This window comes from Phoxinus phoxinus (genome assembly GCF_949152265.1).
Source record: "Phoxinus phoxinus genome assembly, chromosome: 25".
Classification (NCBI taxonomy): Eukaryota; Metazoa; Chordata; class Actinopteri; order Cypriniformes; family Leuciscidae; genus Phoxinus; species Phoxinus phoxinus.
This window is the reverse complement of record NC_136900.1, coordinates 9,410,554-9,432,080: the sequence shown is the minus strand read 5'-3', so window position 1 is coordinate 9,432,080 and position 21,527 is coordinate 9,410,554. Positions and strand designations below refer to the sequence as shown.

Genomic DNA, 21,527 nt, shown 5'->3' with positions numbered 1-21,527 from the left:
ATAAATATTATTCAAGGCTGTTTTGTTTTTGTTGTTGTTTTGTTTGGGTAACTTGAATTGTTACAATATCTGTATAAGACACTTCATTATAAGCAGAAAAAAAACCTAAAAATTGCTCAAAATTAAAACTAAAAATGCTAAAACTTTACCCAAAAAATATTTTAGAATGTCTAAATATAGAAATACTGAAGAGAACAACTGAAGAAACTGACTTTAGGCCCCAAAGGAACAGTTAATTATGTTGCTCCATATAGAGCTACTGTATAAGGCCATCTAGTGGCAAGAGTCATGAAATATCATGTTATATATTGTTTTTTCCATAAGAGGTCAGCAGAGATTAGATAAGATATTTTGAGCTGATATAACAGTGGAATGCATGTATTGGGGACTTAAGAAAGAATGTGAACAATTTGCTTAAATTGTATTATTTAAAATTTAGTACATTTTAAGGTAAACAAAATAAAACAAAAAAAAATTGCATTAAAATATAAAAAAATAATATCAAAATGAAATAAGCTTTCTGGACAAAAAAAGAAGTATAATTTCAGGGCTTCAGGTCATTTTGATTCGTACGGGAGGAGAAGATGAGGTTTAAACCAAGTCATAAGTTTGGCTCATGAATATTATTTAGGTTATATTAAAAAAGTGAAAATTCCAGGCAACTTCAATACGGGTGATTTATCAGTTATTTGTACCTTACAAACAGAATTCGTCCTTTTTTTAATTGTAGCTCTTTCATTTTTCATAATTTTAAGGGTGTTGAAATTGTATATACACATACTTTTGGTTATAGAATGCAATTTGTGACTATTTGTCTTACCAATTTGTGTTTAAACATAATAAGAACTCAAAACATTAGTCTGCTGCTGTGTGAAAGTAGTCTTAGTGATTGAGGTCCGGTCTAACAGCTTTAGTAAATCACTGACAGACAATGTCCATTTAAATGATTATATCTTGGAAACATACTTATATTATTAAAAACCTGAGGCTTTATGTTGCATTAACTCAAAATGTGTTTCTAAGGTCAAAATGAATCAAAAATATAGCACAGGTCACATGATCAGTTTGTTTATTAAGCGTGCAGGGCAACCACCCAGTAGAGCATTACAATAATCTAGCTTTGAGCTCATGAACGCATGAAATAACTTTTCTGCATTTGTCATTGAGAGCTTGTCGTAGTTTAGATATGTTTTTAAGATGGAAAAATGGGGTAAGCACAGGTGAGGCATACCTGGCTAATTTATCTCAGACACAAGATCAACATTCTCAAGCTCTTTTAGAGGAAATTACATTTTACTGTGAGGGTTTGTGCTGCTTAATGATTTTAATCTGTTTATTAAAAACAAAGATTTAAGTTCTATCAGTGTATACAAGGCAACAACACTAGCCTAAATAAATTGACCGTTCTGATGTCAGAGCTCCATTTGTTTCATTCTGTGTCCATCCAGCCAGTGAAAGCAAATCGGAATTAAAAAAAAGTAATTTATCAGATGCTTTGATCCAAAGCTAGAGGTGAAAATGCAGGTGTTTTGATAGAATTGATTTACAGGAAGTGCCTTGTGACTTTGTACATTATTGTGAAGAAACCACCAGATGCTGCTCGCTCATGAAGCATTGAGGAATGGAGAGAACATGATATCATATTTGTACTCAACAAGTTGTGAAATGAAATGTATGTTGAAATGAAGGCTTCCTGTGTGTGAAATTCAAACATAGTAAGGTATTAAATGGCTTCAATGTACTGTATGGACTATTTTATGGTGTGTGTTTTTTTTTTACTTTCATTGCATGTAAAAGAATCACAAAGATTATTTAAATATTTTATCACTTTAATAGTAGTCTTTGCTGCCATAATTCAACATTAACATGTTTGTGTGAACATAATCATTTTAGCATCTAAACAGGATTCTGTTGCTGTGTAAAAGTATCCTCAGTGATTGAGGACTCGTCCAATGAATCTGATTAAAATTATTTTCAATTTCAAAACAGCAAAAACATTATCATGAGTCTTAAAATATTTAATATAAAAATATGGTGTTGATTTAAGATAAGAACTAAATTCTAATGAAACACTAACATATACAGTAAATGAAACTGTAACAGTTCTTTTGTCTTCTGACGGCACAGGAAGTAGAAACACTGACGTCTTCAGATTCCCAGAGTGTCTTTGGTCACCTGACATCCGAGCAGGACATTACCTACACACACACACTCGGACAGATCGCCCACTGAAACACACACACACTCAAATCATCAGTGTGTGTCAGAACTGAAGAGATTTGCTGAAGCGTCTCTTGATGAACGCTGAGTGAGTGAATGTTGTCTAGAATGGAGATCTCACCTTTCTGAGAGCGGATCCATGACGCTGCCTTCATGGCCACAAACTGCCACTCGACCCGCTGGTCTATTTTACAGCCGTATAACCAGATCAGAGCCAGGAGAGTGGCCCATACTGACCCCTCCACCTGTGTACAGACCATCACACACTGCATTAGTTACTGGACACAATCATCACTGTCTTATTATTCATCACATCTCTCACCTGTGCTGGTTTCTGATTGGTCAGCTCATCCTCCGTCTTCCCAAACGCATCAGCCAGTGTGACGTCCAGATCCCAGCAGCCCGACGCCTTTTGGAGAGAAACCAGCTGGAGTAACGGGTCTGCAGTTAAACACACATATAGAGTTATTTGTGCATTCATGGAAAAAAAATCCAGAAATGTCTTGCCTCTTTGTCCTTGTTGGTTATTTTGACCTTAATATTGAACTATGTTAGGAATGACACAATAGCATAACATTCTTGATCGGTTCTTTGACTCATTTAATCGTACTATCAAAAGTTGAGGCAATTATAGACAAATTTGAAAAAGAAGAAAAAAAAAGAAGAGATAAAATTGTATTTTCAAGATAATAAAAAGACTCATCTCTTGTTTCGTCTATATGCATTGAAATCTTCATTTCAATGCTATATTTTCTAAATGTCATATTTTGTTAAAGGAGAACTCCGGTCAATTTTAACATTGAGCTCAATTTTTTGTAAATTTGGAGTGCTGTCAATACAGAGAACAACGACAAAAATCGGTGTTGCCTACACCGTGTTATCCTATCCTATAGTCGATTGTCGAGTTCACACGCGTGATCATAGGTAACTAAACCTATGCGGGTGAACTCGACAATCGACTACTTTGGACTTCCACCGAAAACAGGAACTAAATACAGGTATTTGCGCTGGCTGATATAACATCATTTTTATTCATATCTTTCACATCTACTGCAGTCAGATTCACTCGTGTTCACTCTGAAGGAATCACTCAACATGGCTGGGCACTTGTATGACACATCAAGGATGATAAGAGAAATAAAAGCAGGTTTAAAACTTGCCCCATTCAAGTCAACAGGGTGCAAATTTTAAAAAGAGGATAACACGCTGTAGGCAACACCGATTTTTGTCGTTGTTCTCTGTATTGACAGCACTCCAAATGTACAAAAAATTGAACTCAATGTTAAAATTGACCGGAGTTCTCCTTTAACAAACAAGTATTCATTACTTCAATGAGCACATTGTTTCTGCATTAAATTATTACATTGTTTAAATTAATAAATTTTTCTCTAACTTATACCGGTATGTACATTTCTGAAATACTTAACTTAGTTACCTCTGATGATAACAGATCACTCTAAATTGTAATGTGGACTCGCGCACTTTCTGTAAAGCTGCTTTGAAATGATGTGTATTGTGAAAAGTGCTGTACAAATAAACGTGAATTGAATTGTTTAGCAGTTAGTGTGTGGTAAACCCGTAAAGGGGACCAAATGTCCCAGTAATAACCTTCTTTTCTTTTCTTTTCTTTTTTTATAGACATTTTTAGGTCCCCATGAGGAAAAGAGCTTATAAATCATGGTAAATTAAGTTTTAGAAAATGTAAAGTTGCAGATTTTTTTCTGTTATGGTTGCATTCAGGGGATAGAATATACCGTTTTTACAGTATAAATATCATTATGTCTATGGAAAGTCCCCATAAAACCCAGTCTGTGTGTGTGTGTGTGTGTGTGTGTGTGTGTGTGTGTGTGTGTGTGTGTGTGTGTGTGTGTGTGTGTGTGTGTGTGTGTGTGTGTGTGTGTGTGTGTGTGTGTTAGTATACCCCTTTGTTCGCCTAGAGATTTTGCTTGATGAGACTCTCTAGAATCTCTGCAACTGACAACAACAATCATTAACTACATAAGGTGACTTAGAGGTTCACAGAGTTTGAAATAAAACTCACACACACACATCACAAAAACAGGTCAATCACTTTGGATTCATTGTCTTACTTTCCAATAGGCCAAGGTTTTCTCCCTGAAAAGACAGAAAACAAGAGAATTCATGTCTTTAGTAAATCTGAAGAAATATATTTTCACTAACAATCAACGAGTTCTCTAAAATGAATGTACGTTTCTCTTGTTTCAGTAGAAAAATTCAAAGTAACAGAAAAAAATGAGGCATGAACACATTTATGATCAGCACAAATGAAACACATTTGTTTAGTAATCTCTGAATGATAAATGATGATGTGCATCACAATGTCAGAGCCCTGACAGAAGTTTGTGAAATGGCCTTCGGTGTGTAAACATTTATTTTTCTTGCAGAACCACATTAGGATCTTGCCATCTCTAAAGAAAAATAAACATGCACAAACACCTTATGTGAAGCTTTATATTTGAATGAATGCAAAACTAATTTCTTGGTCTTCACCGCCATGGCCGCCCGAAGGGTCTTCACCGCCATGGCCGCCCGAAGGGTCCTCACCGCCATGGCCGCCCGAAGGGTCCTCACCGCCATGGCCGCCCGAAGGGTCCTCACCGCCATGGCCGCCCGAAGGGTCCTCACCGCCATGGCCGCCCGAAGGGTCCTCACCGTCATGGCCGCCCGAAGGGTCCTCACCGCCATGGCCGCCCGAGGGTCCGTCTGCTCCGCCATGGCCACGCCCTCATCCTGCTCCGCCCTGGCCACCTGAACGTCCTGCTCCGCCCTGGAGGCTTCCTGCTCCAGATCGGCCACCTGTTCATCAGCCTCCAGGGCGCCCACCCTCCCACCCCTTTGGATGTTTTACGGCGCGAGGACGCGCCTGGGGGGAGGGGGGGGTTCTGTCACATTGTTAATGTGTTTTCTGTTGTTTATCATGGACTTTTAGTTTGTTTTCCATCTTCAGTGTTTTCATCATCTCTGTCGTCATTTTCATTAGTTCATTTTCGTCACCTGTTTAGTTAATCAGTTAATCACCCTTCATTGTCTTCACCTGTTGTACCCTCGTCATCCTCTGTATTTAAGTTACTGTCTTTCTCCCTTCAGTTGTCGGTCAATATTTGCTTATGCTTATGTTTGTGTTTGATTATGTTACAGTGTATCGTGAGTGTTTCCGTTTTGTGTAAGCTTTATTATAGTAAAAGTTTGAATTGGAGCTTTGTGCCTTTGCCTTTGTCTTCATCCGCACCATACCCGTGACACCCAGTCATATTTTTGAATGGTCGTGCATTATTCCCTCATTTTCCCCTGAGACGGGAGAAATACGGATTTCAGTGTTGCAGTTCCTGCTTATACACGGGTTTCTGTGCAACGTCATCACGTAGATGCGCGCGCATCTAAGAGGCAGAAAGCAACAGTCTTTACGGCTATATCTAGCAGAAGCAGAGATGACGCGGAGCTGTTGTGCTGTAAACTAACCTAAATGCATAGGGTATGTCATGTTTTTATGATTCGCAAACTTAGTTGGACAATTTCATACTAGTCAACTAACTAACTTTTTACATAATGTTATATTAATATGCAAATGAAACACAAGCAAACAGATTCAACTCTGAAATTGCAGTTTATTATTGAGTCAACAAGAATTTACAAACAATGCGAAATCTACGTTAATTACAATGTTCTTTTACAGAACTCGGCATAACATATAGCGGTCTTGCCTCTTGGATGCGCGCGCATCCGGTATTGTTTGTATACAAGAAACCTGTGTATAATGATGTGAAAATCGTCATTTTGTGTCATTCTAAGTAGGAAGTCCCATATCTTTGTAGAGGGGTTGAGACTACAAACACTCGTTCCTCATTTTTCCAGGGGGTGGGAACCACTCATGCTACAGACCTATTACAGATCAGTGGGTGTGGGACTTCACTAGCAGAAACTAAAAGCAATATCCGCCATCTTGTTTGGAAGCTAAGCTAACAGGCGCTGTGGAGCCAGATGTGAAGTTACGACATTGGCGGAAGGTACTCAATATGATATGGAAGAAGAAGATTTCGAAAGTCTGATGCTCGAATCAGATGTTCGTGGCTACCTTTACAAGCTGCAATATAGCGAAGAGCAGCTGAGGCTGAAGGAGGGACAGGAGGCGAGAAGACCTGTGGCGAACGAGGAGCCCGGACTGGCTCGAGCTGGTAGTGCCTGTGCTCTCACTGTGCGCCTACGGACACTTGTTCGTTCTTTGTGTGACATTTCGACTACATATATGACCCACTTTTTTTTAAATAAAGATTAATGTTCCCACGGGTGAAATGCTCCTTTAAACAGCACTGATATGAGACTGAAAAGAAGAGTCAATATATTATCTTACCAGTCAAGGCTCCAAAAGATTTAGGGCCCTATTTTAACGATCTGAAACGCAAGTGTCAAAGCGCAAAGCGCAAAGCGCAAGTAACTTTGTGAGCGGGTCTTGGGCACTGTTGCTATTTTCCTGGCGGGATAAATGACTCTTGCGCCCGGCGCAAATCTAAAAGGGGTTGGTCTGAAGTAGCTTCATTATTCATAGGTGTGGTTTGGGCATAACGTGAAATAAACCAATCAGAGCGCCATCTCACATTCCCTTTAAAAGCAAACGCGCTATTCCATGGCGTATTGCTATTATAACGGCGGATTTGCCAGCGCGCGCCAGGAGCGATTCACAGCCGAGGAGTTCTCGTTCTCGTCAGGGCCGTGAAAGACAGAGAAGTGACATTGTATGGGGATGGGAGAAACCCACCCAAATTAGCTTCGGTTAAACAGGCGTATAATAATTTGGGTAAATGTGTAAGCTAGATTTATGCCTATTTTTTCACATCTTCATGGACACAACAATGATTTCCCTCGTGTGTTAATATTTTTCCATGTAATAATGTATGATTTGCAAAAATGAAAACTGCTGCGTCCGTTTAGATTAGATAATCAAAGTGTATGCGCGTTTTTCACACGCTACATAATGGCCAAGCATGCGCCCTTAAAATAGCATATGATTATTGCGCAACGCGCCACTGTCTTCAGACACGTTTTTTTCTGGTCAGTGTTTTTTTATACTCCAAAATAGCACCAGTGAGCATTTGCGCCAGAACACGCCTCCTCTTTGCGCTAAACCGCCCCCGCGAGCGCAAGTTAATTCCCTAATTTACAGACGTGTGTCTGTGGAGGGAAAAGTCCGCTGTGCGCGGGTGCAAAATAGGAATGGTACATGTGTCGGTGTACAAAGTCAATTGCGCTGGGTGCAAGATAGGGCCCTTAGACTTGCCTAAAACACAAATTAATTTCACATTAAAATGAGTTGCACTCACCACATGTCTGTTAAGTGACAAAGAACTATAGCATGTTGAAATTATAATTTTAACTTGAAAAATGTGAGTGGACCTTGTCATTTAAAAAGCTGCGATTTTCGATATCTGTTCTTTGACTAATTCATTCGTACTGTCAAAGGATGAGACATTTTTACATTAAAAAGTCAAACTAATGTTTTTGTTTCCGATATGGTAACTAGACGGCCTTCACATGCAACATGATGAGGTCATATGGACAGGGCCGTACTCACCATTGAGGACTGAAGAAAATATGATTGGTGCTTGCCATGCAGAAGCCAATGGCAGACACTGTCCTAACATTCTGCGACCGTGTGTCGGCACTCTTCTGTGCAGCAGGGGTCCTTTCACAGTCTGTCTGCTGTCTTTATTAATGGCAATGAAGGCTGTATGAACACTGCTCACTCCTGCCTGAACACTGAGCTCCACTATCCTGGTCCTGATGCTCTCAACATCTGCACCACATGACCTCTCCTCCTGCTCCAGAGAACGGATCCGGGTCCGAGCCGCCAGCCGGTGGACGGACAACCTGCAAAAACATGAAGGAAATTTGTTGGATTTGAAAAGCAAAGGGCCCTATTTTAACGACCTGAAACGCAAGTGCTTTGTGGGCGGATCCCGGCGCTGTTGCTATTTTCCCGGCGGATAAACGACTCTTGCGCCTGGTGCAAATCTAACAGGGGTTGGTCTGAAGTCGCTTCATTATTCATAGGTGTGGTTTTGGCGTAACGTGAAATAAACCAATCAGAGCGTCCTCTCACATTCCCTTTAAGAGCCGGCGCGCTTGTTCCACGGCGGATTGCTATTATAACGGCGGATTTGCCAGTGCACGCCAGGAGCAGTTCACAGCCGAGGAGACCGACGTTCTCGTCAGGGCCGTAAAACACAGAGAAGTGACATTGGGGATGATGGGAGAAACACACACATTAGCTTCGGTTAAACAGGCGTATAATTTGGGTAAATGTGTAGCCTAATCTAGATTTTTTTTTTTTTATCTAGATAGATCTTTTTCACATCTTCACGGACACAAAAAAATTATTTCCCTCGTGTGTTAATATTTTTCCTTGTAATAATGTATGATTTGCAAAGATGAAAACTGCTGCGTCTGTTTATATTAGAGAATCAAAGTGGATGCGCGTTAACACGTTACATTATGGCCAAGCACGCGCCCTTAAAATACCACATCACTAACGCGCAACGCGCCACTGTCTTTAGACTGTTTTTTTCTTGGTCAGTGGCGCAATTGCTTTCTAAAACTGGAAAATAGCACCATGGAAGTTTTGCGCCGGAACACGCCTCCTCTTTGCGCTGAACCGCCCCCGCGAGCGCAAGTTCATTTCCTAATTTACCGACGTGCGTCTGTGGAGGGAAAAGTCCGCTGTGCGCGGGTGCAGAATAGGAATGATACATGCGTCGGTGTTCAAAGTCAATTGCGCTGGGTGCAAGATAGGGCCCAAAGAGTTGATGTCATCCAATTCAATGTGTTTCTGCGTGTTTGTCTGTTACCCAGTTTCCTCAGTTGGTTTGAGGCAGAAGTGGAGCTGGTTTGTTACCGGTTTATCTTTAAGCCTGTATTTGACCGTCACTTTTCCCTCAAAACCTCCTGAACTCTATAAGAGAGGGGCAGATTTTTTATCATCTAAACAAATGAGAGACACTGGTCTCTTATTCTCATTAAAGATACACATGCTAAATCATCCCACCTCTCCTTTAAGTTGGCCGTAAATGAGTGCCCTTTGACCCTGGAAGAGCACATTGATGGGTTGAGACAGTGTGTCAACAGTAACGCCATCTGGAAGGGTCCAATCCACAGAGATATTAAACACAGGAGGCTGCAGCGCAAACCTGAGGGACTGCATCACCTGATATAGTTTAAGAGAAAGAGAAACCATTGAGACATTTGACTAGGAAACATTTGAGCCTGTGAAATCCAGTGGAGAGCTTTACTTTGGGCTGCATGCGGTCGGTGCCTGTGATGAACTGAGCGTGACCAGATCCTTCCCTGGCCATTCCTGTGATGAGGGCGGTACTTGCACCCTCACCAATCCCGAATGAGAAACACCTGAACACACAATAAACTCTGTTACTGTAAGTGATGAAGAGATGAATGATGGGAAGATCAAACCCAGCAGACCTTTACCTGTGAGAGTGAACATGATGTTTCACCAGATCCAGCACCTCTTTAGTGTTTCCCACCTCTCCATCAGTGAAGATGAACAGCTGAAGAGAGAAAGGCATCTTAGTCTTAAAGGGATAGTTCACCCAAAAAAGAAAATAATGTAATTTTGTTCCAAATCTGTAAACCTTTTGTTTATCTTAGATGGACAAATGAAAATATTTTTTAATGAAACCTGATATTTCTGTCCCGGCATTGAAATTAGATTTACCCAAAACTTTGACACTTAAAAAAAGTTCATAAAACATAAGTATAAGTAATCCATATGAATCGAGCAGTTTAATCCAAGTCTTCTGAAGAGACACGATTGCTGTATATTATAAACAGATTCAATTTAGGCTTTTATTCACATCTAAACTTGGTAAACACAGACAGAGATTCAAAGGTGTGTGCTTAATACACGAGAACCAATGAGGTTTCTTCTGGCGCGTCATGCATGAACATCATTGAACATCAACTACAGATCCATTGCCCAGGGCTGCATTTAACATTGTGAGCCTAAGTAGACCATAGAGCCTTTGCTTTGTTTTTCAGTAACGGGAAAGATGACATTTAGAGGAGTTTCTATCATTGAATGTTGTGGTTACCATTGTGGCGAAGAGTAGTAGCACACACAAAAAACCGACAAGTTAAAACACCAACTGCACATGTTCACACATTTAGAGTGTATGTATGTGTGTTTATCAGTGTTTATAAGTTCATCTTTTGAAGACTTGGATTAAACTGCTTGATTCATATGGTTTACGCTCACTTGAGTTTTATAAACTTTATGAAGCATCAAAGAAAGTATTAATTGAATGGACTTTAAATGGAGGAACAGAAACCTCTCAGATTTCATAAAAAATATCTTCAGTTGTGTTTTGAAGTTGAACAAAAGTCTTATGGTTTTGGAACAACATGAGGGTGAGAAAATAATGGCTAAAATTTATATTTTTTGGTGAACAAACTCTTTTAGCCTAGTTGATACTTTCACATGAATGTCAGTGTGTCGTTCAGATGCATGCTGAGGTGTTGTTATACCTGTCTGGGATGGTCAGGCTTACAGGGCTGACTGTAGATGTGTTTTAGAGGCTCTAAAATCTCTGTGCCGCCCAGGTCTGCTCGTATATCCTTCACTCTCTTCAGAGCCTCATCCATTGTGTCCTGATTGTACACGACACTCTCACTGCAGTGAAACACACAAACATCTCCTCATCTCCTATGACAGATTTAAAAACTGAATATCTGATCATCTATGAATGAAGATCTAGTTACTAACGGGAAGAAGGATTCAAAACGAGAGCCAAATCCATAGATATTGAAGTAGCATCCCATGGGCAGACTCTTCAACAGTAACAGCAGAGTGTCCTGTAGAGAGACATGGCCAGGTATTTAAACTCAACATGACATCAAAACTGACTCTATTTGTGATACAGTCCATCAAGTCCATTCTTTAAGATCAACAAGGAGAGAAAGTGTAGCAATGTTATAAATATGCACAACGTTTATGAATGTGTAAAAATCAAAATCAATGTGTTTAACCTCCACTTAAAAAGCATAATGTTTTGAATCTTAAATCGTACCTTTGCACTTTCTATGCGCATCTGTGCTCCTTTCCCATGATGCATCACTTCACCCATACTGCCCGATCTGTCCATCACGAAAATAAACTCGCCTTGTGTTGCCAGTGATGACATCACTTCCTCTGGGAATTCTGGGTACAAACTTATCATGACCACTGGGTCCCTCATCAGAGAGCCTGAAATAGAGAGAGAGAGTCAGTGAAACCTTGATCACTCAATCCCATAATGCCAGTGATCTGCAGGTCCGACCTGATGGGGCAGTGGCCACTCCTGCCTCCACTATAGCAGAGGGCTGATGGGGATCCTGATAGTACAGAAACAGCTCGACGTCCTTATCAAACATGTGACCAGGACTCAGATTCACCTACACACAAAAAACACATGCATAACACTGCTGTGCTCACACATCCAGATAAACACATGAAGACACACACAGTACCGTAGCCTGAGTGTGATCCGAGTGCAGGAACACTAGAGGATCCAGAGTGCAGTTGGACTCTAGTTTGGAGATGGGCTTTGGAGAGCTCACATGGACGCTGAGAGTCAGCGTGTAGGGAACAGCTCCACATACTGATGAAATCTCTGAGACTATACCAGCTCCTGAACCTGACACACACACACACACACACAGAGTGTGTTAGAATCAGCTTCTCTCCGCTAATACAGCCGGCAGACAGAAGCGCAGCGAGTGGTCGGCCTGCACATCGAGCTCGGTGACGTAGATGATGGTGACGGCAGCGTTCTGACCCGGCGACAGACACCCGACACTTAGTCCGAACACATCAGGACTCTCTGCACTCTCTTCCAGCAGAAACGCCTGCTGACCCGAACTCACAGCGTCATCATACCGATCCCTCGCCTGCAAGACACAATTTTGTTATGTGGTGCAAAAAATATGCAAATGAATGTCCAGCAGACTTATATTTGGACTCACGGTTTCTCTGTCTTGCAGCTCTGCCACAATCTCCTGCTCTCCGATCTTGGCACTGAAGTGGCAGACAGCAGCATCAGCGGGCAGAGGGAACACGAACAAGGCCTCCAGGGGGCGCTCTTCCTCATTCACATACAGCAGAGTGGAGGAGACTGTGGAGACATGATCCTGAACACGAACCTCCACTGAGATGCTCTTCAGAGGCACTGAGTCACACAAACCAGCAGAACAAGAACAACATCACATCACAAAACGTCTATTTGACTCTCTATATTAGCATAAAAACAAGAACGTTTTGATAAATAATAAAAATGATAACATATGGTATTTGTGAAACAATATTTCTGTTAAAATCTACCTTCACTATAAAATAATACTGAGATAAAGCCCTCCTCGCGACAAACTTCACTGTTTGAACAACACTCAAGCTCTCCCACATATTAATAAATAAATACATTTAGAAACAGTAAAAGTGAACAGGTGAATTCATACCCGGATAATTGTTCTCAGTCACAAGACCGCAGTTCATCATTCTCACGCAGCGTTACTGACTATGACCTACTTTAAAAGTGAGCGAAAGAGAAAATCAAAAAACGAAAATACACCTTTAAAATGTGCCTTAAATCTTCATAGAAGACTCAATTAATGAGTAAATAAGTGTTTCTGAGAGTTTCTGGCGCGACCGAATGTTTGGAGAAAAGAAGAGATGATTTCTGGAAGTATTTGAAAGAAACGCTCCGCAGTTTCAGAGTCAGAAGAGCGTTAAACTCAAGATCACGGATCCTGCTATTTAAACTGAGGCGCAGGTTTGGCTCATGAATATTAATTAACTGCAGAAGGGACGTAACGCTGAGATTTTTCTTCCAAACTATTTTTTTATACAGCAGTTTATAAATATATGGCTGATTCTTACATCAGAAGTGATAATTCCAGATACTTAAAAAACGTTTAATTGTATATTTAATAACTTTTCCTAATTTAAGAGTTTCTTCCGCACGCGAAGTGGAGGTTTACGCCCTCTTCAACTTCCAAGAAACTGCCATCAAATCTGAACATATTACACGTTAATTAGACGTCATCTACGTTGACCAGAGATTTGGTAACAACCACATGTAGGAATATCACTGCAAACATATTTATTGAATTAGCCTATTAGTTTCAACATACAAAAACAACATCAATAATGAAAATGTCACATACAGCAATTCATGAAAAATAGTCTATATTAGGGAGATATTTAGAAAATGTAAAAATTTGCTTATGTTTTAAAATTATTGGAAAAAAAGTTTAAACATTGAGATAAATCAGATTATGTGTGTGTGTGTGTGTGTGTGTGTGTGTGTGTGTGTGTGTGTGTGTGTGTGTGTGTGTGTGTGACCCTGATGATGTCATAAAGAACGAATTGGAATCGAACGCGCGGGTTTACTGTATAAGCGCGTCACAGTCTTACAAACTTTGTGGGTTTGTTGTAGTGGTCGAGAGTAGCAGTGGTTTTTCAGCGATGGGACAGCGAGGTTGTAAAGTGAGTCCGATGATTGGCGAGGTGTGCGATCAACATCAAAGTGCACCCCCAAAACCCAGCATCAACACGGCGGTGCAACATCCTCATCCTCGCGATGAGACTGAGACCCCTGTTGATGCTGCTGGTGTGGGAAACAGCCAAGAGAGGAGGGTGATAGAGAGAGGAGGAGGAGGAGGAGATGAAGAAAGTGAGGAGGAGTTGAGGAGGTTGATGGAGAGAGGAGGAGGTGAGGAGAGGAGTGTGATGGAGCAAGGAGGAGAGGAAGAAAGTGAGGAGGAGTTGAGGAGGTTGATGGAGAGAGGAGGAGGCGAGGAGAGGAGTGTGATGGAGAGAGGAGAGGAGGAAGAAATTGATGAGGAGTTGAGGAGGTTGATGGAGAGAGGAGGAGGCGAGGAGAGGAGTGTGATGGAGAGAGGAGAGGAGGAAGAAATTGATGAGGAGTTGAGGAGGTTGATGGACAGAGTAGAAGAAAGTGGTGGAGGAGGAGAGGAGGAGGAGGAGAGGAAGGAGTCAGGGAGAGTGCAGAGGAGAAGAAAGAGGAAGAAGACGTGGTGGCGGAGGCTGGTCTCTTTCTTCAGGGCTGACAGAGAACAGGCTCCAGAGAGCAGCTCAGGTCAGGCAGAGGAGAAGCAGAAGGATAAGGGAGAGAAGAGGAAGGCAGCATGGGGAGGAAGAAGTAGTGATGGTAAATTACACCAGACCATCTAATGAGAATCTTGTTTATACTGTACATTTAAAGGTAATCAATCACCTATATATAAATATCCATTAATTAAAAATAATAATAAAAAAAGTCTCTGATGTCCTAGCCTATTATGTAAGCAATACGACGCGAAGCGGAGTGACTTATTCACGATACAGCACTAGCCTCGAGTAACGTTACCTTATTGCTTTTATAAAACGGTTAACGTTACCACACAATGCAAATATTAAAGCCGAAAAATATTTATCTATGCAACTTTCATGACGTAAAATCCCTAAAAGCCTTCCTTCCGCTGGGGAAAAAAAATAGTCCCTGACCGTAAACAGCAACAGAAGTGTTTACATTATTTCGCCAATAGATGGCGGCAAAGACTGTCTTTATGAGTGAGTCAGTCAGTAGAGAAGACTTTTACATTGAGACTCAAACCTGTGATCACGGAGAAGAAACTGACAGATATGACTGTTAAAAAGGCAAGATTTCGCAGCGGACATTCAAACGGATTTTTTTATTATTATGAATATAGGACTGACCTGAAGGAAAATGCTATGTCTTCTGTAAATGCAGGTACACTCGCTGACTCGATCTCTCACATGTGTTTAAGTTGCTAACGGTTGCTAGGGGTGTTGTGTAGTGATACATAAAACCGTTGAGTGAAGCGGGAGAATAAAACAGCTATTGACCAATCAGAATCAAAGATTGGAACTAACCGTTTTATAAAGTCTCTAAAACAAACTAAAGATTATATGAAAGTTAGTTTAAATGAGTTTTAGAATAAATACAGCATGTCACGTTACAAAAAACACTGCTGTCACAGTTTGAAACATCATGTTATTTTGTCTTTTAATAGACTACATCTTCAGTCACTATACTATTGGTGATCAGCTGGGGAAAGGTGGTTTTGGTGTGGTGTACGAAGGGAGACGTCTGGAGGATGATCTTAAAGTAAGTCAAAAATAAATTAAACATGATCTAGCTAATTATCTTCTGATATATCACTCACTATAAGCCTCTAGTGTAAATCATGGCTTCTACACACAAATTAATTGTTTGTTTGGTTCATCAGGTGGCCGTGAAATACGTCACAAAGACGAAAGACACTGAATGTATATTGATTGTAAGTACGCTGAACAATATAAAACATCTCATATTAACATTTATCACAGACAAATATTTGATTGTTTATTCAATTAACAAACTGGTCCAAGACTGAGCTAAATCTTTATTTGCAAACAAATTCTTCTAGCCTGATCATCCAAAGCCTCTTCCGAAAGAGATCGCCCTCACCATCCTGGCGACTAAAGGTCCCAGTGTGCCAGAGATCATCCGGCTGCTGGACTGGCAGGACCACCCTGACCACTTCGTAATGGTCCTCGAATGTCCCTCTCCCTGTGAGGATCTGGCCCAGTACATGAGCCGTCACGGTGGAAGACTCTGTGAGGAGAAGGTCCGGCACATCATGAGGCAGACGGCTCACGCTGCCAACGTGTGCTGCCATCGCAGAGTTCTCCACCGTGACATTAAACTGGAAAATCTCCTGATCAACGGCGAGACATCCGAAGTCAAGCTGATAGACTTCGGGTGTGGGGACATTCTGAGGAGTTCGGCGTACAGGTCATACTCCGGTATGTATCGTGACTCAAAGCTAAAGTTATGCGGTAATGCACTGCAAACTTACTCATCGGACAAAACCTCTTTCCTCAGGCACACCAGCGTACTGTCCTCCCGAGTACTACGTCAGGGGGAAGTACTACGGCGAGCAGGCGACGGCATGGTCACTAGGGATTCTGATGTTCGTGATGTTGTGTGGACATTTCCCTAGTGACCATGACCTGATGCTGCTGAAACAGAAGCTCTGGTCCAAACCCAACCTGTCAGCAGGTGAGATCTAGAATTAATAATTCACAATCATACAAAACATGATGTAAAGTTTAAGGTAATAACCAGACGTCTTCCTGCACAGAATGCTGTCGCCTCCTCAGGGCTCTGCTGAAGGAGAAGCCAAGCCGGCGACTTAGTCTGGGGCTGATCCTGTCTCACAACTGGTTTAAGGTGAATCCAAGTTCGGCTAAAAATCACTCTATTTTCTCATAGGAAGAATTTGCTAAGTCAAATCTGTTCTTTTTTCTGTTTTGTTTCAGGTTGTCACATAAGCCCACTCCAGTTTGTGTCGTCCATCATGGCCTCTGAATGCCAGAGCTTTCTGCCTCCACCTGTGCCTCTCCGATGATGACAGAGCTCCCTTTCACGGTCACAGTCGGTAACAACAAGGGTCCTGATATGACTGATATATGATATATGACTGCCCAGACCCGTCTGTCTCTGCCTCCTCAATACCAGTGCTCCCAGTCATGGCTGCCCCAGTGATTCCTGCCAAAGGCACACCAGAGATTCCTGTTCTTGCCACAAAGCCAGCACTCAAGACCATCTCAGCCACAACGGTATCCAAGCTCCTAGTTATTTCTGTCTGGTCCACCCTGTCCCAGAAGTTCCCATCATTACCGCCTCACAGTGAGTTAATAATTCTTGCCACTGCCGGCCCAGATGCTTATGTCTCTCTGTTTCTGTTTCAAGCTACCCTGTCTGTCCAGGACCAGGGGTTCCCGTCATGGCTGTTTGGTCCGAGAAGTTCTTGTCATGGACGCCTCAGAGGTTCAAATGCCAGAACTCATCCTCCGGTGCCTGAGATGCCCTGGACTGGTCTTCAGGCTTCCCGTCATGTCTCAGAGGTTCCTGCCACAGCTGTCCGGAAATCAGAGCTTCGTCTCGACCATCCTGATGTCAGAGCTCAATTTGTTTCATTATGGATGTCCATCCAGCTATTAAAAGCAATTCTGAAATAAATAAAAAAAAGTCTGAAATTAATATATGCATTTAGTCATTTATCAGATGCTTTAAACCAAAACAACTCACTGTACAAATTGGGAACATCACAAGCAATTTATCATACAACTCTCAACAATACTCTCCAAAAGTATCACACAATTTCAAACTTTCGATAATTAGAGTAGATCATCATCATCATTCATCATCATCATCAATATAATCATCATCATTAATCAGAAATCAGAATCTTTTTAAGGAAAGAAAACTACAATGGGCAAGTCAATGTCAAATTTTTGTAAGGATCAGCAATGTAATATGTGAAATAATGTCATCTCGTTTTTATTTAGTTTTTTACAATTTGTAATATTTGTTTGTTTGTACAGTTGTAATTAGTTTAGATTTACAAATATATTTACAAATCACCTTGTGGTGTGTAATCAACGTAATAATCATCCATCAAACTGAAAAAACAACAGACATTATATTTTTAAAACTGCACAGAAAATGTAAATAAAACAACTTTCCTCACACATTTGGACACATTATGTAAAGATGAAGTCCTCCGCTTGTGCTTGTATTAACATTTCTGTGAATATTTCTCCAGGTTACATCACTGGTTTCTGATCTTATTAAAGAAACACATGCTATATCATCCTACCTCACAATGGCTCAACAGGTCGACTAGACTGTTTGACATTTAAATGTAAGATTGATTCTTCTGATTCTGATAATTGTGCTTCAAATTTAGTTGTGAGAAAGTGGTAAAACACTTTAATGTACGGTAAGTTCTTAATTCATTCCCTTTAAAAACAAACACACTTTTAGACAGATTTCTTTGGCCATTATGTGGCATATCACTCTGTTTTGGGGCATCTCTCGTCAAGATGGTTGCATTTGATCAAGTTAAAAATACTTGAGGCTCCTGCTTCTTAACCAAAACATAAATACAACGCTTCATTGAGAATGATTCAGGCAACCCACTGTAATTCTGTACATCCCAGGCACTTAGACATCTAACCAGATGCATGTTGAGGTGTTGTACCAGTCTGGGATGGTCAGGGTAACAGGGCTGACTGTAGATGTAGACAATTTCTTCAAGCTCCTTCTCGGGAGGAGTTAAAGAGGACCTATAATTATAAAATAAATAAATAAAAAACAAAGAATGTGACTTCTGAAATCTATCTTCATTATATAGGCTAGTAATACTGAGATAAAGCCCACGCGACAAATTCCATGTGTGAAAAACACTACAGCTCTCCTACATTTGAAAAACGTTAAGTAAGGAAACAGTAAAGAGGTAAATTCATACCTGGCTCATTTTTCTCAGACACAAGACTGCAGTTCACCATTCTGTTAATGAGTTATTTTGATCAGTGGTTTCTAATGCGGCCAAATAGGGAAGTGGTGAGATGGTTTACCCGAGGGTGCTGTATCACCACTGCTAAAAGAGTCTGAGTGTTGAAGTTATGTCTCATGAATATTAATTACATTGTGTCCAGAAGCGCACTGCCCATTTAAACTGAGGCGCAACTTTGGCTTATGAATATTAATTCGATTAAATGCAGTGCCCCTTAGTATTATGAGCAAAAGGGAGTTTCCAAGCAGCTTCCATATTGGTGATTCTTCAGTTAGGGGATTTTCCTCCTGATGTTAAAACCAAAAATATTTTTTGTAGTCAATAATTTTATCCCTTAACTCATCTTTGATCACCAAAATGACACATTTAAACAGTTTTTTCCTGTGACTTTATTTATTTATTTATGCCTTAAAATAGCTTGAATGTTACTCTACGCTCTTGTTTCATTTAGTAGGCTATATGCGGAACGGATCCATAGCTTCAAGCAGCAAATAACGGGGTTGAAATAAGGCGCTTTATTTAGCAAGCCTGTAGGCCTACCACCTCCTAGATAATGATGGAAAAGACAACTGACAGCCAAAACATGCAATTTACTATGAAAATATATGTTTTAAAGGGGTGGTTGATTATAATTTATGATTTCTCTTTTCTAACTTAAGTTAGTGTGTAATGTTGCTGTTTGAGCATAAACAACATCTGCAAAGTTATGGCTTGAAGTTCAAAGCAAAGGGAATATATTTGAAATATTAAATATAAATAATGTTAAATAATATAAAAAGAAAATAAAAGTTTTTTAAGAACTACAACAAACGCTGGTTGGGACTACACGAGATTCCTCCCGGTAGTGACATCACTAACCCTAAAATTTACGTAAACCCCGCCCCGCCCCTGTGAACACGCAGTCCATGTTGAGAAGAGGAAGAGTTCTTAGAGCACATTTGAGTTTGCTCAAGCTGTCGCATCCATCTTTTCACATGCAATTCAGTACGTAACACAAATGCAATAGCATGTCACTCTGTGTGCATCTCACAACAGTTCCCACACGAGCGATTTTATAGATTATCATGACAGAATATGCTACTTGAAGATAGTTAACTCTCCACATCAACAACATTCATTCATCAACTAACCATTCTGAAACGTCCTGTTTCATTCTACATGTTGTCACTTCTTCGATCTCTGTCGTTGTCTGTCTCCAGTTTAAACATAAAAGGCAGAACAGTTTTCTGACATTGCAGTTTGCTCTGCCTGAGGTAATCGGAGCTGCTAACACACAATAGCTGTTGAAGCTCCGCCCTCTTTGCCGCAGATCATTTGCATTTAAAGGGCCACACACAAAACGACGCGTTTTTGCTCACCCTCAAAAAGGGACAATTTAAACATGCAGAAAAAAATTATATGTGGGATATTTTGAGCTAAAACTTCACATACACACTCTGGGGACATCAGAGACTTATTTAACATCTCGTAAAAAGGGCCATTATATCACCACTTTAAAGTTTTTTAACAGTTACTGTATCGAGGTTGAGCCAAAAAACGCTAGGACTAGTTCACAAAAGTTCACGAAAACCTAGGTCGAGAGGTTTTTGAAATATCTCCAATATTTAACGAACGATTGACAGCGGTGGTCCTAGAGGCAAAGGATTTCTAACATATGTTATGAATTTTGTGGTCATGTTAAAAAAATTGCCCGATGGCTGATTTCTTTTTGAATTTGTCACTGGCCTCTAGGGTCGAGAGTCAAATAGGGCCAGTGAGATTCGTTCAGATTCGGCCTCCATTAACCTTGTCTGACACAGCTGCTCGAATTTCATTGGCCTACGGCAGCTGTGTTTTTCGAGATACACAAAATGTCCTCGTAGACAATAGCGTCACATTGGACAAAGACACCGCATGCCAGTTTTCAAGTCAATTGGACTGACTGTCGCGTAGCTATAGGTGTTTTCGTGTTGTTGTTGTTGTTTTTTTTATAGCGCCACCAAGTGGCCGGTCGCTCCATTCTTTTTCACGCGCCCACAGACCGAGCCCATACATAGGTCATATTCATAAATTATCTCATTCCGTTCAAGAGTTATAGCTGTTTTAGTAAAAGTGGCCACACCCACTTCATAAATATTAGCATCCCATCTCAGGTATGAATCCAAATTTTGATAAAAAAACAAAACAAAACAAAACATTGACAATCAGACTCCACAGAATCTTTCTGCACTGGTTTGGTTCCGATCGGGCGAAAGACCTAGCACTAGTTTTTTCGAAAAATCCAAAATACTAAAAAAAACTTGCCAGGGTGAACCAAGGATTACAACGATATAAGACACTTCAGCCTGCTGCAAACAATTTAGGAGTTATGATGAGCCATTACATAGTTTTGATCTCTGTAGCGCCACCATCAGGTCGATTGGGGCGAGGCGAGCCTTGGTGACAGTGTAGACGTCATGAGTACTACCATCCCTCAAAGTTTCAAGTCTGCAAGAGACTTACAGTTTGGTCTGCCCGATCAATTTTAGGGGAGATTACTGATCCTTGGAAATTCTAATAGGTTTTCTACCACTTGAACCCCTGAATTTGGAGTCTCAGGGTAACTGCATTGTTATTGTTTGCAGATTTCCACTGGACAGTATTTTTCTAGCACTACAGAGTCTTGAACTGGTATTACCTGATCTTGCTCATACTACTGATCTCGATGATCTAGCATACGATTAATCTTCTTTGTGCTTCCACAAAAATGCAAAAAAATTATATTAAATAAACATGGATTAAGGATTTTAAAGGATTTTAAAATCCTGATCATTTAGTTTAGCTGTCTCGCTTTTATATATTTCAATCTGTCTGCACTAAGCCAAGAGAAAACTTGTCTTCGTGTCCAAACATCTGATCAT

General features: G+C 40.6%; 1 protein-coding gene, 1 long non-coding RNA gene and 1 pseudogene across 5 annotated transcripts; 1 reads left to right on the top strand and 2 right to left on the bottom strand.

The window, feature by feature from the left end:
• Positions 1 to 1,910: 1,910 nt before the first annotated feature.
• On the bottom strand, positions 1,911 to 12,984 carry LOC306993739 (von Willebrand factor A domain-containing protein 5A-like; annotated as a pseudogene). The gene is made up of 17 exons (XR_013800733.1): positions 12,736 to 12,984; positions 12,247 to 12,449; positions 11,752 to 12,171; positions 11,562 to 11,676; positions 11,313 to 11,488; positions 11,009 to 11,097; positions 10,771 to 10,915; positions 9,715 to 9,794; positions 9,522 to 9,636; positions 9,278 to 9,436; positions 9,081 to 9,184; positions 7,808 to 8,103; positions 4,311 to 4,335; positions 4,142 to 4,194; positions 2,543 to 2,661; positions 2,342 to 2,465; positions 1,911 to 2,228 (listed from the first exon to the last, which is right to left on the bottom strand). The product of XR_013800733.1 is annotated as a von Willebrand factor A domain-containing protein 5A-like (transcript).
• A 1,889-nt stretch (positions 12,985 to 14,873) lies between these two features.
• On the top strand, positions 14,874 to 17,291 carry LOC306994101 (serine/threonine-protein kinase pim-1-like). 3 transcript variants are annotated; one of them, XR_013796615.1, is made up of 7 exons: positions 14,913 to 15,032; positions 15,316 to 15,410; positions 15,532 to 15,582; positions 15,712 to 16,090; positions 16,170 to 16,346; positions 16,429 to 16,976; positions 17,057 to 17,291. XR_013796615.1 is itself a non-coding variant. In XM_079604421.1 (7 exons), the coding sequence occupies exons 1-7, from the start codon at positions 14,924 to 14,926 to the stop codon at positions 16,616 to 16,618; spliced, it is 912 nt and encodes a 303-aa protein (XP_079460547.1). In that variant the 5' UTR covers positions 14,913 to 14,923; the 3' UTR covers positions 16,619 to 17,289. The 3 variants fall into 3 exon arrangements, 2 of the variants coding, with proteins under 2 accessions (XP_079460548.1, XP_079460547.1); XM_079604421.1 differs by having other exon boundaries at positions 16,429 to 16,517; positions 16,607 to 17,289; XM_079604422.1 differs by having other exon boundaries at positions 14,874 to 14,938; positions 15,316 to 15,582; positions 16,429 to 17,291.
• On the bottom strand, positions 15,226 to 19,947 carry LOC306994103. Its single transcript, XR_013796616.1, has 3 exons — positions 19,779 to 19,947; positions 18,273 to 18,418; positions 15,226 to 17,299 (listed from the first exon to the last, which is right to left on the bottom strand). It is a non-coding gene; the product is annotated as an uncharacterized lncRNA (long non-coding RNA).
• Between the last annotated feature and the right edge of the window lie 1,580 nt (positions 19,948 to 21,527).